The sequence below is a fragment of the Impatiens glandulifera genome, chromosome 1 (assembly GCF_907164915.1).
Source record: "Impatiens glandulifera chromosome 1, dImpGla2.1, whole genome shotgun sequence".
Lineage (NCBI taxonomy): Eukaryota > Viridiplantae > Streptophyta > Magnoliopsida > Ericales > Balsaminaceae > Impatiens > Impatiens glandulifera.
The window spans coordinates 132,636,836-132,657,546 of record NC_061862.1 but is presented as its reverse complement, the minus strand read 5'-3'; the positions used below and the strand labels follow the sequence as shown (position 1 = coordinate 132,657,546).

General features: G+C 33.9%; 1 protein-coding gene across 1 annotated transcript; it reads right to left on the bottom strand.

The window, feature by feature from the left end:
* Nucleotides 1–10,810: 10,810 nt before the first annotated feature.
* LOC124943762 (uncharacterized mitochondrial protein AtMg00810-like) lies at nt 10,811–11,482 on the bottom strand. Its single transcript, XM_047484235.1, has one exon. It carries the CDS (start codon nt 11,480–11,482, stop codon nt 10,811–10,813), a length of 672 nt encoding a protein of 223 aa, XP_047340191.1.
* Nucleotides 11,483–20,711: the final 9,229 nt, after the last annotated feature.

Genomic DNA, 20,711 nt, shown 5'->3' with positions numbered 1-20,711 from the left:
TTTTAAAGTCTTAATATGTTGTTAAGTTCATTTCAAATAAAAAAAAGACTCGAAATTATTATTCTTATTATTATTAACACCTAAATTATATTATCAATTTATATAAAAAAAAAATTGCTGATGCAAATGCGTTTGAAGATCGTTCTGAATCTCATTATCTCCATTCACTTTAGTCTAACTTTGAAGATTATACTTATGTTTATTAATTAATTCTTAACATTTGCTAGTTTTTAAGTATGTTAGGGTTTAATAAGAATATTTTATTTTATGATAATATTTTTAATTTTTAATTTTGTGTAACGTTTTTGCAATAAAAATATGAAATTGATTTTTTTTTATTTAATTTAATATGTTTTCAGGTATCAAAAGTATAATACTGATACCGTGTTAAAATTAAGGTATACCGAAATTAAGGTAAGATAAATTTATGAATTTTTCTATACCAAAATTCCCAGTAAGATATAAGGTATAGATAAAAAATTAAAGTATACTTTACTAACCCACTCCAAACAATACCGACATGGTTTTGATGTTTACCATTTTGTCGTCGAGGATAGCTACGCCAAATTAGTCGCACTCAATAAGAGTTGTAGAACTCAACATTTAAAAAAAAAAGTATTATTGCTAGTTTGATTATTGTTAAATTTCATATAAATTATAGAAAATTGGGCAAGGGGGAACTTTGTACAAGGGAGAATATCGACATAGTTTTGGCTTCTACAAATGAAGAACCAGTGATAGCTATACCAGAGAATGTTATAATGGGCAGAGTAATTGAATTGGAAACCATACTTGCTCAGACAGGAGCTACTACATTGGAGAATTCAATTGATGCGTCAAACATGACCTTGATTGTATCCATTTCACACAAGATCTAGATATATTAATAGGCTTATTATCTTTGCATTCATCATTCACATGTCTAGCCTAAATCAATATAAACAATTGGTTCAATAGTGTAGACACTAAATTTTGTCTCCCGAATTTATAGTTTTTAAAATTTTGAGCCAATAAAAGAATTTATCAAATTTTATACGGGCTCATGCATGGAATTAAGAATAAATAAAGATTTTTAAGAATGGAACTGTGTGGACCTATTTTTGAATTAGAACCGGGACAATTTATAAATAAAAAATGTTACACATAATTTTGGCAAATCGGCCAAACGTGGATAACATATGATATTAATTTTGTGTTTTTTCTTTTTGTAAGGATATAATTAGGAAAATGAAGTTTTTTGTCCAGACAAAGTCGTCGTAGACCGCTGAGGGCAGCAGCGTGTGGCGGTCCGCGTTAATGGGAACCAGTGAACCATCACGGGCCAGGAAGACCAGTTGAGAGCCCATCACTAGCGGAAAGAGGTGGCCAATGCGAGTCAATGAGGTGCTTCATTCGGTCAGAAAACTTAATTGTACCATACCGCAAAACCACATACGCTAAAGGAATGCCAAAATTCCTAAGGGAACTCTTAAAATTAGTAAAATGTTAACCTTTGAAAGCTCTTCTACCCCGATGTTCTCACGAAGAACAACGCGTAGGAGAAACTTTTTGAATCACTAATCAATCGTTTTGCATGAGGTCAAGCCTGGGCTGACCGCGACAAGAAGAAGAGCTCAAGTGCGCTGCTCGATTTGAAACTTGGTGGCCAAGTCTCCCTAATTCACATCTAGAAATTCGGAGGTAAATTTGCTAGGAACAAATTAGAACCTGATGTTAGTTTAAATAGTCTCCTAAGAACATTTAGGCCTCGTTTGATCTTTGGGTTTTTGGGATAAGACCAAGGTTTTATCCCAAAACCCAACCATCCCATCATCAATCAAATCAATCATTTTATTAATTAAAATACCCAAATTACCCTCTACTTAAATATTTATTTTTATATTAATAAAAAATTATTTTAATATATAATATTTATTTATATTTTAATTATTTTAATATAAATTAAATTATAAAATTATTTCATTTTAAATAATTTTATTAATTATCTCAAATAAAAATAAAATCACAATATAAATTCAATTATAACATACCCTATTAAAATTTAAATAATTCAAATAAATAAATAATTATACTAAAAAATAAAGTTAATATATTTGAATAACATATATTAATTAATTTATAAATATATCTCATATAAATTAAATATTTATAAAAAATTTATTCTATTTTTATATATATAAACTCATTCTAAATAAATATATTAATTAATTTAAGTTAATATTTTTTTAATTTAATAAAATCAAAATATTATAATGTAATTTAAGAAAATAATAACAATAAAATTAAATGACATTTAAATTATAATTATAGACCACTGAAACTATTTTATTTATTTTTTTAATTAATTATAATAATTAAAATAAATTTATAATATAAATAAAACTATAACATATTATATTATCTCATATAATATTTAAATTTTAATAGTAATAATTTATAAAATTAATATTTATTTAAAATTTTATTTTTATATTAATAAAAGTTAATACTGATATATGTATAGTTTTAATATTTATTTTATTATATTTTAAAATTTAATTTAATAGAAATTAAATTATTTCATTTAAAAAAAGTATTATTAATTATAATATATATATATATATTAAAATTTTATTTTTTATTAATAAAAGTTAATATTAATATATGTATAGTTTTTTAATATTTATTTTATTATATTTCAAAATTTAATTTAATATAAATAAAATTATTTTATTTAAAAAAAGTATTATTGATTATAATATATAAATAAATAGAGTTTTTTTTATTAATATTAAAATATTTAAAGTGTTTTAATATTTATTTTATTATATTTTAAAATTTTATTTAATTTCATATAAATTAAATTTTGTCATTTACAAAAAAATATTATATATATATATATAGAAAGGGTAAAATTGGTATAAATTTTAAAAAACCTGATTTTTTATCGATTTCATCATACAAGGGTTATTTGGACAAAACCCAGAATTTATCCAAATAACCCCTTCCTCAAACAAGCTCTTAGAAGAATAGAGTCGAGCATTAGAGACAGATTAGAGCTAAAAAAACAAACTTGAGAGTTTATAGTTTGCCGGATATTTTTCAAATAGAAAAGTTATTAAACTTGGATCAAAGTCAATAGAAAATTTCTTTGAGGTCTTAGGAAGCTTTATACGTTAATTGTAAGTGGTAATTCAACTTGAAATTGAAGTTATCGTGTGAAATTAGTTTCAATACATCTGAGTTGGTAACTATTTCTCCATCATTTTGCATTTCGATTGATTGAGCTTGATCCTAAGATATATTAAGAATTATTTGCTACATTAGAATCATAGAGGAGATGATCCAGAATCATTCTTTAATTAATTTAGGAACTATTCGTGAATTAAATTGTAACTGTGTTTAGTATCGCAATTTTATAGAAATTGTGTAGGTTTTGTTAAAAATTCCATGTGTTGAACATAGTTGTATGTTTACTCTCATTCCAATATGATGTTTCCTTGATGATTTTAGGTTGATTAGAAGTTGATTTCACTTGTAGTTATGTTTACACAAATCACAATTTTCCGTTCATCTTATTTATCACGTTGGCGAGAGTCCGATCTGCCCTCCTACATGAATTAGATGCTCTAGTTAGATTAGCTGGGTTGTAAATCAAATGAGGAATTTGATTGTAGCCTCATGATCAAGCTTAGCAAGAAATTAAAATTTGGAAGAATGTTTAGTCGGGATTAGTAAGAATATTGTAATTGACCGGGTCGGTTATGACATAGGAATAATCCTTTAGAAGTATGAGGATATGTTTGATATTTAAATTTGTGAATTAAATAAAATTTCATGTTAATTTTAAAAGGCCAAATTTGTTTTGGAGGAGAGACTATCCATTTGGACATACGTCTCGGCCATAGCGTTATGGCCCTTTCCCACAAGTAACCAAGCACTAAACCCAAAAATAATTGTTACAATTTTTCTTTCATAGTTTCTCGAGAAGTAAACTAAGTGGCGATTTTTAAATTAATGTGTTACGGTTTATTTGTAACTTAAAATTTATGGGTTCTTGATTTCAAGAATTGAGTTATTAATCTCTAGGACCGGGTGAGAAATATATAAACAAAGGGCAGCAGAATGATTTTGTAGTGGAGAATTTGAGATGAAGGAAAAAGAAGAATCAAGGGTGAGAAAAGAATACTGTTTTTCTATACCAAACAGTCCAAAACAAAGGTTCAAAACCTAGAATAAAATAGGGGTGAAGAACTTTCACAAGAGAATTCAAATATTCATTTTAATGCCCCTTTGGGGAAGAGAGATCAGCCTTATATAGTTGTTGTCTTGCCCTAGAATGTTCAAGATTATTGTTGTAACAACTAACAGAATTCAATTTGAGAAATAATAGAAAATATAATCAAAATCGAATATTAAACAAAAAACAAAAATTCAAGCCCAAGTGTTCCATAGGATCGATGGAGGGTGCTGGAATTATTCTAGGACCACACCATTAATTTGGAGACCGTAACATTATCTTCCCCTTCAAACTTCGTCACCCTCTATGATAAGACCGTGGCCCAGTCAGCCTTTAATTCGCAGCTCCATTCAAAGACAACTATTTTCTCTTTCTTCGGTCGGATTTCAGCAGGTCCAACAAGGGTCGGAGCATAGGACCACATTCATTTATAAGCCTTTTATAACATCTTTTCAGTAGTGGAGCTGGTCGAATCCTTGTCGTCCTTAGTACTGCCGGGTCAGTCACCACTCCGCCCATGTTGGAAATTCATGTGAACCCCAAGTTGAATTTCTGTTGTTGGGAGTTGACCTTTGTTCCTGCAATGTCTCTAGGACTTGGAGCAGATATATAAAAAACTTCTTTCAGCTCCGATTATACTCTATAGTGTCTTCAAAAACCAAGGCCAAGTCTTTTTTCCGAACCAGCATCACAGGGGAATCAAAATAGACATAACTTCTAATTATTCTCCTAACTTGTGGTCGGTCTTCGAGTTACTGGAATAGAGTATTGAAGAATTCAAATAGTTGCTGGAGATCTTCAGGAATTTCTTCCAACGTCATCATCGCAAGTGAAATAGTTTGGCCTTCATGTTGAATTTTTATTTGTACCCTAACAGCAACACTACATTTTTCCAAGGTCTTTTCCAAATGGTTTCCCTGCATCATATTGACTTGTGCCCGAGGGATACCTTGCAAAACCGTGGTTCTTCCTTACTTCTCATAAGAAAGGGTCAGCTTTTCGAAATTCCAAGACGAGGGACCTAAAGTAATCGGTCATTCAATGCCTAGAACAATATCATATTTGTCCATGGAAATTACCTTCATTTCTGTTTGGTAATCATTGCATTCTATCAACCATTTCAAGTCTTTATAAATGATAGAGCATAAAATATTGGATCTATCAAACACTCTAACTGATTGCGCCTGGGTTTCCATGCTTTTGTGGCCTATTTTCTCCCAAATCCTTCTATTGATAAAATTATGGGTGATGCATGTATCAATCAGGATCACCACCGGCAGGTTTCTCATCTTGCCAAGAATTTGGAGCGTTTGAAAAGTTTTAGAACCGGTCAATACATGTAAGGATATGCATGGTTCATCCTCTGCCCCAAGCAACAAAGGTAGATCATCAAAAACAGGTTCTTGAATGGGTTCTTGGACTTCTTGATGATTAGCCGAGACCATGAATAATTTGGATTTTCACTTATGGTTGGGATCTCACCTTTCATTGCAAGTATAGTATAGGCCTTTCTTCCTTTTCTCATCCATTACATCCGAGTCTAATTACATAATTTGGCCCTAGTTTATGCTTGAAGAAGACGCATGGGAAAAATTCTTCATGTCGGTATTTCGATTGGTGCTCGGCCAGGCTGTGTTAATATTGGACGGCTTGGGAAGCAGTGGTGCTTCAGCGCTATACAAGTGCCCCTGCTCATAAGGGACTTGTATGTTTCTTCTTGGACATTAGTCATGGCCATGGCTTTGTTTAGGGACCTAGAAAATCACAGCCGGATGCAGTTCGCAATCTCCTCCCTCAAGCCGGACAAGTAGCAATCTATTACGTATTCCCTTGGCATGCTCTATAATTTTTGAAAATCAACATGTATTTTGCAGATTCTTTCTTTTTCAAAAAAAGTGAATGGTGCAATTTCTAGTTTAGTGGCATCCTTAGCCTTGTCCACCCTGAAGAATTTCTCGGCGCATATTAGCCATCCCTCCACATCGGACCCATCAAACCGAGGAAAGTCGATCTTGGTTAGCCGGGTTGGAGGAACATAATTTTGTCTAGGGTGGTGGGGCCTATATGGGGAAGGACCGTGACAAAAAGGATCATCATAGGGTCTGGTGCGGAGTTCTTGGCCATTTCAAGATGCACCACTTTAATTGGCTACTAATATTTCTTCAGCAGCATCAAACCTTCGGTCCATTGCAGCTTGCATAGCGGCCATTTGTTGGGACAAGCCTTCAATTAAGGTCTTAAGAGCATCCATTTCTTCCTGCTGGCGGGTTTATACTATTTGGAGGATCATCCAACTCTGATACCAAGATGTTACGGTTTATTTGTAACTTAGAATTTATGGGTTCTTGATTTCAAGAATCGAGTTGTTGATCTCTAGTACCGGGTGGGAAATATATAAACAAATGGCAACAGAAGGATTTTGTAGTCGAGAATTTGAGATGAGGGGAAAAGAAGAATCAAGGGTGAGAAAAGAATATTGTTGGTTTATACCAAACAGTCAAAAACAAAGGTTCAAAACCTAAAATATAATAGGGGTGAAGAACTTTCACAAGAGAATTCAAATATTCATTTTCATGCCCTCTTGGGGAAGAGAGATCAGACTTATATAGTTGTTGTCTTGTCCTAGAATATTTAGGATTATTGTTGTAACAACTAACATAATTCAGTTTGATAAATAATAGAAAATAGAATCAAAACCGAATATTAAATAAAAAACAGGAATTCAAGCCCAAGTATTCCATAGGACCGATGGAAGGTGCTGTAATTATTCTAGGACCACATCATTAATTTGGAGACCGTAACATAATATCAAATTATGTCTTATATTGCTAAGTTTTATAAGGCGAGTCAACTTCTGAATGAGAGGAAGGTAACCCACGAGACTTAGTAGAGTTGTACACATTTTTTCATTCCGTTCTTATTTTCAAAACTTTTCTCTTTTGTGAAAGGATTTGTCCAAATCACTAATTATCCATTGAAATACCTCGTCTATAAGGGCGGTTTGTGTGATTCGAAATTATTCGGTCTCATGCCTTACCTATCATTTTAAGTGATCCGCCCACAAAAGGGACGCAACGAAGGACTTGAATAATAGACTCGACCCGTGCATTATTTTAGGAAAAAATTCTACAGAAGTTATGTTATAAAACCCATTGGATTACATTTCTCTCAATTCTCATAAAAAATAGATAGGGAGACTATCCTTTAACGATGTTGTCCTATCTTACAGATGCTGAATAAATAAAGTTATATAACTTAGACACTTTATTTGACCCGTACAAGTTTTAGATTAATATATACTAAGATGTAATAAACTAAATTACTTTAAGAATTGACACTTTAGTTACTTCACAAAGAAACTAAAAGAAATAAAATTAGAGTATTCACATTTTAAGGATTCAATATTTGGTTACGTATTAGGAAAGGGCCATGGTGTTATGTCATATATGCCTATCGAAAAGGATAGTCTAAAATAAAGAATGTGTTCACCCTCATACCCAACTACAATAATAACTTAGAAGATGAACCATCCACCGAATTCTTAAGAATCGCAAGTCATTTGTTGGTTTGAAATACGATCGGCGCGATTGACACAATCGGCACAAACGACATGGTATCGACTCTAATAGATAGGTCAATCATTCATTTTGGAAGCTTTATTTTAAGTTTAGGATTTTTGGTTTACCCTATTTTGTAATAGCTGGGATTTTTAGTGTACCATATTCTATAATTTCTCTACTTTGTTGTTGTGTTCTGTTCTTCATTAAAATGAGAAGAAAGAAAAATAATAAGGATAAAGAAGTCAAAAAATTTGGATAAAATGAATGAGCATATCTTTAGACTGAAAAATCAAATCACAAAGCTCCTTATGCATGTAAAGAAAATAATAAGAGCACAAGAGACTAGAGAAAGTTTCTGCAAACATACATAATCTCTATTTTCTATTCCTCATGATGGGATCAAAGTTGGATGATATTCTGAAATATGGACATACTTATATTGAATCCAACTATATGAAGCTGGAGAGATGGTCTGAAGAATTGAATCTACTAATCAAACTAAAGAAACAACCCATATATGATTTAAGATTTGGAACAACCCAACACACATGTACAATGCAAAAGCTCTAACACACTTTGCAAGTTTATTAGGGAAACCATTATACATGGACCCAATTACAGAAGGAGGGAACAACTTACCTTTGTTATAATAAGTAATTAAGTACATACTCAATGTACGCTGCCAAAGAATATAACAATAGTTAATAGGAAAGAAAAATCTATAGCCATGGAAATTTCATATGGATGGAGGCCACACATGTGTGATTTCTATAATATGTTTCAACATGATAACACAAAATTTGCAAAAGCAATTGAGGAAGAGAAGAAAATCTTGAAATCCCAAGAAGAAGAAAGACAAAAAAATGAAAAAGAAAAATCAATGATCAAAGAACATATTGGGGAAGTTAAAGGAAATCCGCAAAGAAAAAGGGTATAAGAAGAAATCAACGAAGAATTAGAGAAGGAATAATGCAATGATGTAGAGGAAGAAATTAAGATAGAAATTGATAATGAAGAAAATATGAAATTGATGAAATATGGGATGCTGAAGAAGATAAACCTAAAGACAAGAAAGAGGAAGAGGCATAAAATCTGAACTCCTGAAGAAGAATACCTTTTATCATATTATTACGGGTTCATATATAGAAATATTAAACAATGGGAGTAAACATGCATATCATATTCTTCAATTCAATCTCCATTCATAAAGAACGAGAGAGGAAGGAGACGCGGAAGAAGGCAATATGGTCAAAAAGGAAAACATGGAGGCGACACGGGTTGTGATAGATAGATTGTAGTCTTTGTTCATTGTAATACATGTTTGTAATGTGGTTTGACGGCTACCATTCAAAAACTTTTAGGTTGTTTGTTTTTCATTTTACAATCAAAACTTGGTTTGTCTAATTTTGATTATTGACCCTCCCACTTTTGGGGTTTCTTAATGAAATAATGTTAAAATGTTTATCCAAAAAAGGATAGACTTTACTCGAACATAGGTGGCCATTAGATATTTGAGAAGGGTTGTTACACATGTATTCTGAGTTCAAAATTCTTTTGATTGTTAATATCCTGATTTTGTGTCTAAACGAAGGGACTAACCATATTCCTTACTTAAACTTTAGGCAATCATTGAGTTTAGACAAAGATATGATAATGAAATTGAATGCATCCTTAATAAAAATGAACACAATTGTGAAATAAATATGAGATAATGAGGTCTTGATTTCTTACTAATTCAAACCTGAATTATTGTAGAAAAGGAATCCACAAGTGAAAATGATCATTGCATAAATATTTCATAATTATTTAAATAATTTGAAATTTGAAGTTTTGGGTTGAATTTGAACGTAGCAAGAGGTCTAAGGATCCAATTGAAGTATGTTGTTTGAATATGAGATTAATGTTTAGGGGTCTGAGAAATCATAACATAAAAGGTTTTAATTTACGTCGTCTTATTCTCGTGACTTCATTCAGATATCATTTATGTCATTGCGTCGTCTTAAGCGATCATGATGTCATCTTCCTCACGACGATAAGTATATGTCATTGCCTTCGTCGGGGCTTCTAAATGCGGATAAAGTAATAAGGGAGTTCACGAACATGTCCTTCGACCGAAGAACAAGACATTCGACCGACGAACATCATCAAAACAAAAATCAACCTAAATTATCCTAACTTTGTCTCTAACGTTAGGCTAAACACGTCAGACTAATCTGGGATTTCTAATATTTAAGGGTCAACCAAGCAATTACACAAGAACAACAAAAATAATTTTGAAATAAAACTCAAAATTCAAAATATAAATTATACTCGGTTAAATTGCTTACATCAACCGTAGGAATGACTTATAACGATTGAATGTTGATTCGGAAATACAAGATGAACATCAACAAGCTTCTATGATGATCGGTGAGATTAGGCGAGTTAAAAATTGTAACGAAGTCACAATCAGGACATCGATGATCGAACCGTGAAGAAATATATTAGAAAGTGAATAGAAAATTTAGAGAATGAAAATAACCTTGAATGAAAATCTGTATATTGAAATTGATAGAAGAAGAACACGATTACAATCCTTAAATAAAGTAAAGTATAACTAAGACATTAAACTAAGAGACATGAAGTGTCTCATTTACTAGATAAGATCAAGAGTCTTGGACAATCCAAGTGCCTCTTTAACAACCAAAGACTCCTTAATTATTATTATTATTTTAATTTCTAACACTCCCCCTTAAAGTGATGCCCGATGAACTAGTCCCAACTTAGATCGTAGATTTTCGATAGGACCTTTAGGAAGTGCTTTTGTGAAGATATCAACAACATTGTCTTCACTCCTTACTTCAACCATCTCAATGATTTCTTATAGTACTTTTTTACGAATAAAGTAATGCTCCAACTCAATGTGTTTTGTCCTCGCATGAAGCACAGGATTTGAAGTCAATTTAATAGCACTCAAATTATCTCCATGTATAGGAACTGGCTGATCAAACTTGACATGAAAATCCTCCCAGAGTCTATGAAGCCATATGCACTACTGTGTTGCGTGAGTTGATGCTTTGTATTCTGCTTCTGTTGTAGATAAGGATGTCGATCCTTGTTTTCTGCTACTCCAATATATGCTAGTGTTTCCACAAATAAAAACAAACCCAGATGTGAACCTTCGATCGTCTCGATCTCTAGCAAAGTCAGCATCTACATATCCTTGCAAGATGAATTTTGCATCTTTTTCGTAGAGTAGACCAATATCTAGTGAGGTATTAATATACTTCAGAATTTTCTTCGCTTCTTCGAGGTGTGGTTTTCTTGGCTCCTGCATGTATTGACTCACCACTCCAACTGCATAAGTAATGTCAGGCCTTGTTATAGTCAGATAAATCAAGCTTTCCACAAGAGCACGATAAGGACGAGGATCTGGTAGACATGTTCTTTCATCTCGACTAAGTCTGGGATTTATGTCGAGAGGAGTATAGCTCTTTTTTCCATCAGTCATACCAAATTTTTCTACCAACTTCTTTGCGTAGTTGATCTGCGATACAAACAACCCTTTATCGAAATTTTCGATTTGCAGACCAAGGAATGTTCCAAGTTCACCTAGCTTCTTCATCTCAAAACGAAACGAAAGCTCATCTTGTAGATGAGCAACCTCATCATAGTTACTGCCCGTCAAGATTATGTCATCCACATAAAGAAGCACCACCACCATCTGTCCATAATTCTTCTTTATAAATAGACTTGAGTCAGATTCTGAAGCTTTATACCTACAAAATTAAAGATATTCTGCAATCTTTCAATACCAAGCACGCAGTGCTTGCTTTAATCCATATAGTGCCTTCTTAAGTCTATAGACCAACTGGGGACTATCAGTCTTCTCGAATCCAGGTGGTTGTTCCATATATATTGGACGATCAAGTTCTCCGTAGAGAAATGCATTCTTGACATCCAATTGCCACATCTTCCATCGAGAACTTGTTGCTAATGCCAACACAGTGCGAATTGACGTCATCTTCACAACTGGGCTGAATGTCTCCTCGTAATCTTCTCCATACTTCAGTGAGAAACCTCGAGCGACCAATCTAGCTTTGTATCGATCTATACTTCCATCAGCCTTTCGCTTGATTCGATACACCCACTTACATGTGACTGCTTGAGTATCAGGAGGCTTCGGAACAACGTCACATGTCCCATTCTTCTTGATAGCATGCATTTCCTCCTCCATTGCTGCCACCCATTCCTTGACATTTTTTTGCTTCATTATAAGAAGAGGGTTCTTCGTGGTCTATTGCATTTGCCAAGAAACAAGAAAAGGTTGTTACAAAATTATCATCCCTAAATCGAAGGGGCCTTACAATGTTCCTTTTTGGTCGAGATTCTCCATTCTATTGTTGACTTGATTCTTCCTGATGTGGACTTCCTAGTAACCTTTCACCTTTTTCTCCTTCATCGACTGAAGTATCTTGAGCTAAGTCAGGGCTCCCCCTGTCAATATTATCACTACTACAGGAGCTTCCCGTAGACGTGAGAATGGAAAGATTAGTCTGAATAGTTTCTTCAACATATTTCATGTAGTATGAAGAGGTTTCGTCAAAAACAACATCTCTCGACATAGTGCATTTGTGGGTTGATGGATCCATACACCGCCACCCTTTCCTTCTCTGGTCATAGCCGACAAACACGCATTTGACTTCCTTCGCATCCAATTTGATCCTTCTCGAGTCTGGAATATGGACATAACAAGTAGATCCAAAAACTCGAAAATGTTTAACATTTGGCTTAAAACCAAAAATCATCTCGAAGGGAGATTTGAACTCATTTGGGCTAAGCGGAACTCTATTGATGACATGAGCAGCAATACTCATGCCTTCTGACCATAACATCTTTGGTATATTCTTGATATGCAACTAAGACTTACAAGTCTTTGTAAGGTGTCGAATCTTCCTTTCGGCTATCCCATTATGTTGTGGGGTCTCAGAACAGGAGAGTTCTCTTTTTATGCCATTTTTCCTACAAAATAATTCAAACTCTTTTGATCAAAATTCTCCACCATTATCTGTCCGCAATACTCGAATTTTCCTTTCTTGTTCTCCTTCTACCGTCTCCTTGAACTCGATAAATTTAGAGAACACTTCGGACTTCTCTTTCACGAAGTACACCCAAGTGAATCTGGAGAAATCATCCACAAACAGCAACATATATTTACTTCCCGAGTATGAGGCAATTCGAGTTGGTCCCATCAAGTCACTATGAACTCAATCCAACGAACCCTTACTTCTCGATACAGAGTTGTTGAATGCAAGTCGATGAGCCTTCCCATATTGACATCATTCACACACATTGCCCTCCTTAATTCTCAGATATTCAGGTAGACCTTCGACAAGTTTCTTTTGAGACATAACACTTAGCTTAGTCATATTGACATGCCCAAGTCTTGCATGCCATAGAAAAGAGGTACTTTTGTCGTTCACCTTTTCTATGTACGAATTTGAAGCTGAAAGGACAAAGAGATCATTTACACGAGTTCCAGTATGAACCACATCCGCCTTGATTTCTTTCACGTTCCTTAAGAACTTCACATCATTTGGATCGAACAACACAAGGTTTCCGGTGTCTACAACATTTGCGACTGAGAAAAGGTTCTTCCGAATTCCTGGAACATGGTAGACATTCTTCAGAGTAATAGATTCTCCTTTGTCGCTTTCAATAACAATTGATCCTTCCTTTTTAACTTCGTGAACCAGAGTTATCTGCCGTGACAATGCCACCGCCCCCATTATGAACTCGACTCGACGAGAACACAAAATCATCTCCAATTACATGATGTCTGCACCCTAAATCCACGATCCACCTTTGATCAATCTCCTATTTACCATGAGAAGTCTCTGTTTTCTTTTCCTTCGAAGTGGTCACATCGACATGAAAAGCCTTCTCCCAGTCATCCTCAACACGATGGTTAGAATTTTCTTCGAGATTTGAACTGACAAAATTTCCATTCAAATTTACTCGACAGTTTCTCTTGAAGTGTCCAGTCTTGCCGCACCTGAAATACTTAAGGGGTTTTTAGGAATATTTGAACAATCCTGACCTATTTCTTCCTTCTTCGACTTTCCCTTTTTCCAGCTCGATTTCTTCACGAACAACGCGTTGTTCGACTCCTCCTTTGTACTCGCTCCAGTCATTTGTGCGGCCAACGACTCTTGAGATGATAAGAGATTTTCAAACTCCTCGAGTGACAGTTGTTGAGCCCAACCTTGAATCGATGTGATGAATGGTGTATAATCGGGTCGACGTCCTCGAACAATATGCCTCTTTGTTCGAGCCTCTGAGATTTTCTCATCTAGGTTCAATAAAGAAATTTCTGAGCATATATTCTTTGCCTTAAGAAAGAACTCCGAGACAGATCTGATTTGTTTTGCGGCTGCCAACTCGTTTTCAAGCATCTCGAGACAAGTCTCGTTCTTCTTGTTGAAAAGACGATCAAGCGTTTCCCAGATCTCACGATGAGATCCACAGTCAATGATGTGTTCGAACAGATTGTGGGAGATTGACCTCTTTGCCTTTGCGTTGAGTCTCTTCCGCTTCTTCGATGCTTCTGCATTTTCAGCAACATCCTCAGGATCTACATTATCATCGTCTACGACGATGTCCCACAAATCTTCCCCAACCAGGTACGATTCCATACAGGTTTTCCATATCCGGTAGTTTGACTGGTTTAACAACTCCAAACTGAGTCCAGCTACACGACCATCACTTTCCATATTGAATAACAACGATATCCTCTTCAACAATATTACCAAATCTCTGATACCATGTAACGAAGTTACAATCAGGACTTCTATGATTGAACCGTGAAGAAATATATTAGAAAGTGAATAGAAAATTTAGAGAATGAAAATCTGTTTATTGAAATTCATAGAATAAGAACACGATTACAATCCTTAAATAAATTAAAGCATAACTAAGAGACATGAAGAGTCTCATTTACTAGATAAGATCAAGAGTCTTGGACAATCCAAGAGGCTCTTTAACAACCAAAGACTCATTAATTATTATTACTACTTTAATTTCTAATATCAACAAGCTTCTACGATGATCGGTGAGATTAGGCGAGTTAAAAATTATTATCATAAATTGCGCCATGCCGTGTTCCGTCTATGTGTCGTGAAGATTGTGTTGTTTCTGTTGCGTCGTGCAATTTTGCCATTTCTACCACGGATTGTCGACTATTTGGTCTGTTATGGATTTTTAATTTCATTGGAGAGAGAGTAAATAGCTCTATTTTCTTCTCTTATGGTTTACCTTTTTATCCTATCATTTCTCTCTTTATGTCCACTTTTCTTCTTCGGCCTCAATTAAATGAGAAATTCTCCATAAATTCCCTTAGGAATTTAGGTGAGTTAGTTTTAATTGGTAACTGGATTGGCAAGTCAACTAGCTGTGACTCAGTCACTTAGGTGAGTTTTGGTTGAGTTTCTAGTGTAGGTAACATCTCATGCTACCTTCTCCAATTTGAATCACCCAATTTCATGAATTGCCGTCCAAATTATGTTTTTCTAAAGCTATAATTCTTTTGAATTTAGTCTTTAGTAGCTCTGTTCTAACCAACACTTTAAAGATATATAACTTTCGAATTAGACACCCATTGAGACTGATCTAGGATGCATTAGAAAATTAATTGAATTAACTAAAACTTTCAACTTGTTCTAAAAACTAAAACAGGCCATAGGTCCATGCATTTCTCGATGGAACGTCGGTGGCCCTAAATTGGGAATTCTAGCTTAACGTGAATTAGCATGAGCTACATATCGATACACGAGAACTTCTTGGTGTCTTTGGAAAGGTAACATGAAGACCTTTTCATTGGTAGCTCGCTTGCCTAAAATGGTTGATTAAACCAACATATATGAATTTATGAAGTTGTAACTAACTTTAGTTCACTTCAAGAATGAAACTAGTGCACTTGCATCAACTTTTTGTACATGTACACCACCTTGCCATTAAATTTTACTGTCTTTTAGATTTTCAACCATAGGTAGAAATCATATTTTCATGCATTGTGGCTAAAGTTATGAATTTTTAACTAGAGGCATGTTCATATTGACTCTATTTTGGACACACTGTCTTGCACCAACAATTCTTCATGATAAATAAAGAGCTTTAATCTAACAAACGGTTGAACAAATTTGTAGAAGATTCTTCAGGCTTTCCAAAACATCTAAAACCATCAAGTTAAAGTCCCGAGTGATTTTGGAAATAAAAAATCTGATTGGGATAATTAGGATTTGGTACAATTTGTAATCTTTGTTTGTAATCTCTGTTTTTTATATGTTTGATGACTACTAAACAGTTTCTTTAGGTTTGTTTGATTGTCATACTTTAATCATAGCTAGATTTGTCTAACTTTGATTCTTGACCCTCTCACTTTTGGGATTTTAATGAAATGGTTTTAATCGTTCCCCCTAAAAAAAATTCTTGAGTGATTTTTTTAAGTTGGTTGTAATTTTTGGTCCTTCTTCAATTGAGCGTATCATTTGAGAAACACAAATTAGATATTTTCCAAATAAAACGTCGGATGATGATATAATGATGTCACCTCCTTTTTTTTGAAAGTTTTTGGCACGATAGACTTGAATTGAGTTCCATTGACCGAATCCCAAGACGTCAGAATTAACACGTTTTTTCTTTCTTTCTGTTTTGGCATTTTGGACACCTTCTATAACAAATTACCAATAGCAATATTATACCCAAAATTTATAATTTTCTGAACTGTCAAACTGAACGTATCGAGTTTCCTAAATTCTAACTATTTATAAAAAATACATTTGGGCACAAAAACAAGTCCTAAAATAGTTTTTCTACACATTTGGTTAAATAACAATATTATAGTCAAAATTTATGATTTTCGAACGAGTCTATCTAAAGGCATAAGGTTACATAAATTTCATGTATTTTTAAGAATTGGCATTTGAACCAAATTCAAAATAGCAAACTAGGCCAGTTTTGAAATGGTTTTTCTCATTTTTGATCTCCCAGTCTAATCATCAAGTAAGGTCATCATACTAGACCGGGAAACTTTATTTTCATTTTTGGGTGTAAAAATGAAGTGTCTACAGAATACCCCTCTTGACAGTGTTTGGAGAAAAAAATATTCTCATTTAACAAAACATTTGTCCAAACTTGATCAAATAGGGACCAAGTTTGCGAACCCAATAATTAAGATGTCCAAAGAGAGAAAGAAAAGTACAACTTGGAGTAGTGTATTTTCTATCTTTATTTTTCTTACTTGGTATCGTGTGCTCGAGAAATCACACATGGCTTGAGTAAGATTCATGCAAAGTACATGTAAGAAGCAACGACACATGCAAGCATAACATCAACATATTTAAAGCATAGATTGATTATGAAACCCGTCGCATTTTGACTCTATGAAGGAACAAAGCAATATGTTATTCATCCTTGCACTTTTATGAATTCTTTTGAACAAAACTCTTTGTAAGTAGAGACTCCGTAAACTCCTATAAGACAGTATTATTGGGAAGTTATATTTTGAGTTTTGGATTTAAATGAACTTGTTAAATAGTGCAACTCACTAGAGTAATTAATAATGAAATTGTGACCTTTAGGTCATAAGCATATTCTATGTTTCGTCGATTACACAATCTTGATGACTATGGTTTGCATTGTTGATGATGAACATGGTCATGATAATAATATTTTCTCATGTGATGTAATGAAATCATGCATGTAGTAACAAGGATTCACTTACTTGCAACATTGAAGTTTCATGTTGTTGGAATAAAGATTTGCTAGTATTATTGAGTTTACACCCTGAGCGTTAGAAAATAAATTCTAATTACGAAGTAATGAGGATTTGTTGGCAACAAGAGTTCTCATATCTATAAGATGATAAATGACTACTAATAAAATTGAGTTCTCATATCGACCAGATGACGATATATTATTGACGACACTAAGTTCTCATATTTATACGATGATGGGAGACTACTAACGACACTTAGTTCACATATCGACAAGATGATGAGAGTATGCTAATAATAATAAGTTCTCATATCGACATGATGATAAGAGATCGTTGATAACATTGAGTTCTCATATCTATAAGTTGATGAGAGTCTATTAATAAAACTGAGTTCTTATTTCGATAAGATGATGAGATACTACTGACGATACTAACTTTTCATATCGACATGATGAGAGACTGATGATAAAACTGACTTCTCATATCGATAAGATGATGACATACTACTGACGACATTGAGTTCTCATATTGATAAGATGATGATAGACTTTTGATAACATTGAGTTCTCATATCCACAAGATGATACAAATAGACGTCTAACCAAGCTTAATTTTCAAGTTGCTTAAGTAGAACTCGTCTAAGTACATGGTTTCTTTGGAAAACTAATCTAATCAGTCCGATTGAGATCTTCGTCAACACACGTCTGTCCAACCACCTTAATCAACAAATTTCCCCCTCAAATTGTGCATGTTTAATTAAAATTAATTAATTAAATTCTACAAGACCTAAAATATTTCTAAAGAATGAAAACTTAATCTCGGGGAGTGGCTTCGTGAACACGTCTTCCACTTGTTGATCTGTTAGAATATATTCTAGACGAATATGCTTCTAATTGACATGCTCCTGGATGAAATGGTGTCGGATTTCGATATGCTTCGTCCGAGAGTACAACACCAGGTTGTATGTGATCAATATGGCACTAGTGTTTTCATAGAAAATCGATGAGTCTTCCGCCTCAATGTCGTAGTTCCTCAGTTGTTGTTGAACCCATAAGAGCTGAGAGCAGCAGCTGCCTATAACAAGGTACTCGGCCTCTTTGTAGACATGGCAACGAACGTCTTCTTCTTGCTAAACCAAGAGATTAGACGTTCACCAAAGAACTGACAAGTTTCACTGGTCCTATTCCGATCAATCTTGCACCTTGCATAGTCTGCATTAGAATAGCTAGTTAAATTGAAACTTGAATCCTTCAGATACCACAGTCCCACATTTTGAGTTCCCTTTAAATACTTCAAAATACGCTTAGCAATACTATAATGATATTGTTTAAGGTTAGCCAGAAATATTTCGCAGACGCAGACAGCAAATAGGATGTCTGACCGGCTAGTAGTTAGGTAGAGTAGAGAACCGATAATCCCTCTATAAGTAGTTATGTCTACACTTTGGCCATCTTCATCTTTGTCAAGGTTGCAGGAAGAGTTCATTGGTGTTGCTGCAGCAAAGCAGCTTTCCATTCCAAACTACTTTAGCAGCTAGCCTGGTTGATGATTGTGTCATCTTCAAGTTGACAAACTTGAAGACCGAGGAAGAAATTCAATTCTCCCATCATACTAATCTCGAACTTGTCATGTATCAACTTAGAGAATTTTCACATAATTTTGGGTTAGTTGACCCAAATATGATATCATCAACATATATTTGAACAAGAAAAATATGAGAATCTTTAACAAATTTAAACAGGGTTTTGTCTACTGTGCCTATGATAAAATCATGATCAAACAAAAAATTTATTAAAGTGTCATACCAAGCTCTAGGAGCTTATTTAAGACTATATAAAAAAAATTCAAGTTTAAAAATATTATTTGGCAAGGAGTGATCTTGAAAGCCAGGCGGTTGTTCAACATTAACATCCTCATTTAAAATTCCATTTAAAAATAAAATTTTCACATCCATTTAGTAAACTTTAAAATTCTTAAAAGATGCATAAGCTAAGAAGATTCTGATTTCTTCAAGTGTAGCAACAGGGGTGAATGACTTCTCAAAGTCAATTCCTTCCTCCTGTCTATATCTTTGAGCTACGAATCGGGCCTTATTTCTCACAACCAAGCCAACTTTACTAAGCTTGTTTCGAAAAACTCATTTGGTTCCAAGAACCGATTGATCAGTCGGCCTTGGAGTCATGTGCCACATTTTATTTCTTTCAAATTGATTCAACTCCTCTCTCATTGCATTAATTCAATCTGGATCAAACAGTGCTTCATTGATCTTCTTTGGCTCAATTTCAAAAATAAAGGCAGTGTTTGTCATTTAATTAAGTAATTGGCGTCTAGTACTAAGAGGAGCATTAAGATTGCCAATTATCAGTTCAGGTGGATGATTTTTGTTCCATTTGAAGTTTGGTCCTAACGGATCAGACGTCTAGTAAAACGGCCCCGCGATGTCCGAACTGTCAGCCGTCTGTTGACTTGTAGTCTAGATGTCTAGTTGAATCTCAACCGGATCAGTCATCTAATCGGACGAATGTATCTTGTTGACCGGATCTTCATCATCACTATCAGATTCAAGACTTGTCGCTTCTAATCTGTTAGCAATTTCAATGAATTCGTCAGAATTATTTTCAACATATTCATCACAAACAACATGATAGGATTCTTCAACAGTTAGTGTTTGATTATTAAACACTCTATAAGCTTAACTAACTGAAGAGTAGCCAGGGTATGATTTGAGTATCTACTTTAGCATCAAAAGAAGTCAAATGATTTTTCCTATTATTGTGAATAAAACATCTACACCCGAAAATTCGAAAGTAGGAAAATTTAGGAATACTTCCATAAAAGAGTTCATAAGATGTTTTTCTAAAACATTTATTAATCATTGCTCGGTTTTGTGTATAGCAAGTTATGTTTATGGCTTCTGCCCATAACTTCTAAGAAACACCTAAGTCGGCTATCATAAATCTTGTTGCTTCCTTCAGTGTTTTGACTCTTCTCTCAGCAACACCATTTTTATGTGATGTTCTAGTACTATACAACTCGTGTCTAATACCAGACTCCTCAAAGTAAGAAGATAGGCGTCTATTTGTTAACTCGGTTCCCCAGTCACTTATAATTTTGATGATAAATAAAAAAATTTCGTTTTGAAGTCTTTTAAAGATCTTTTTCAAATTCTCAGTAGTCT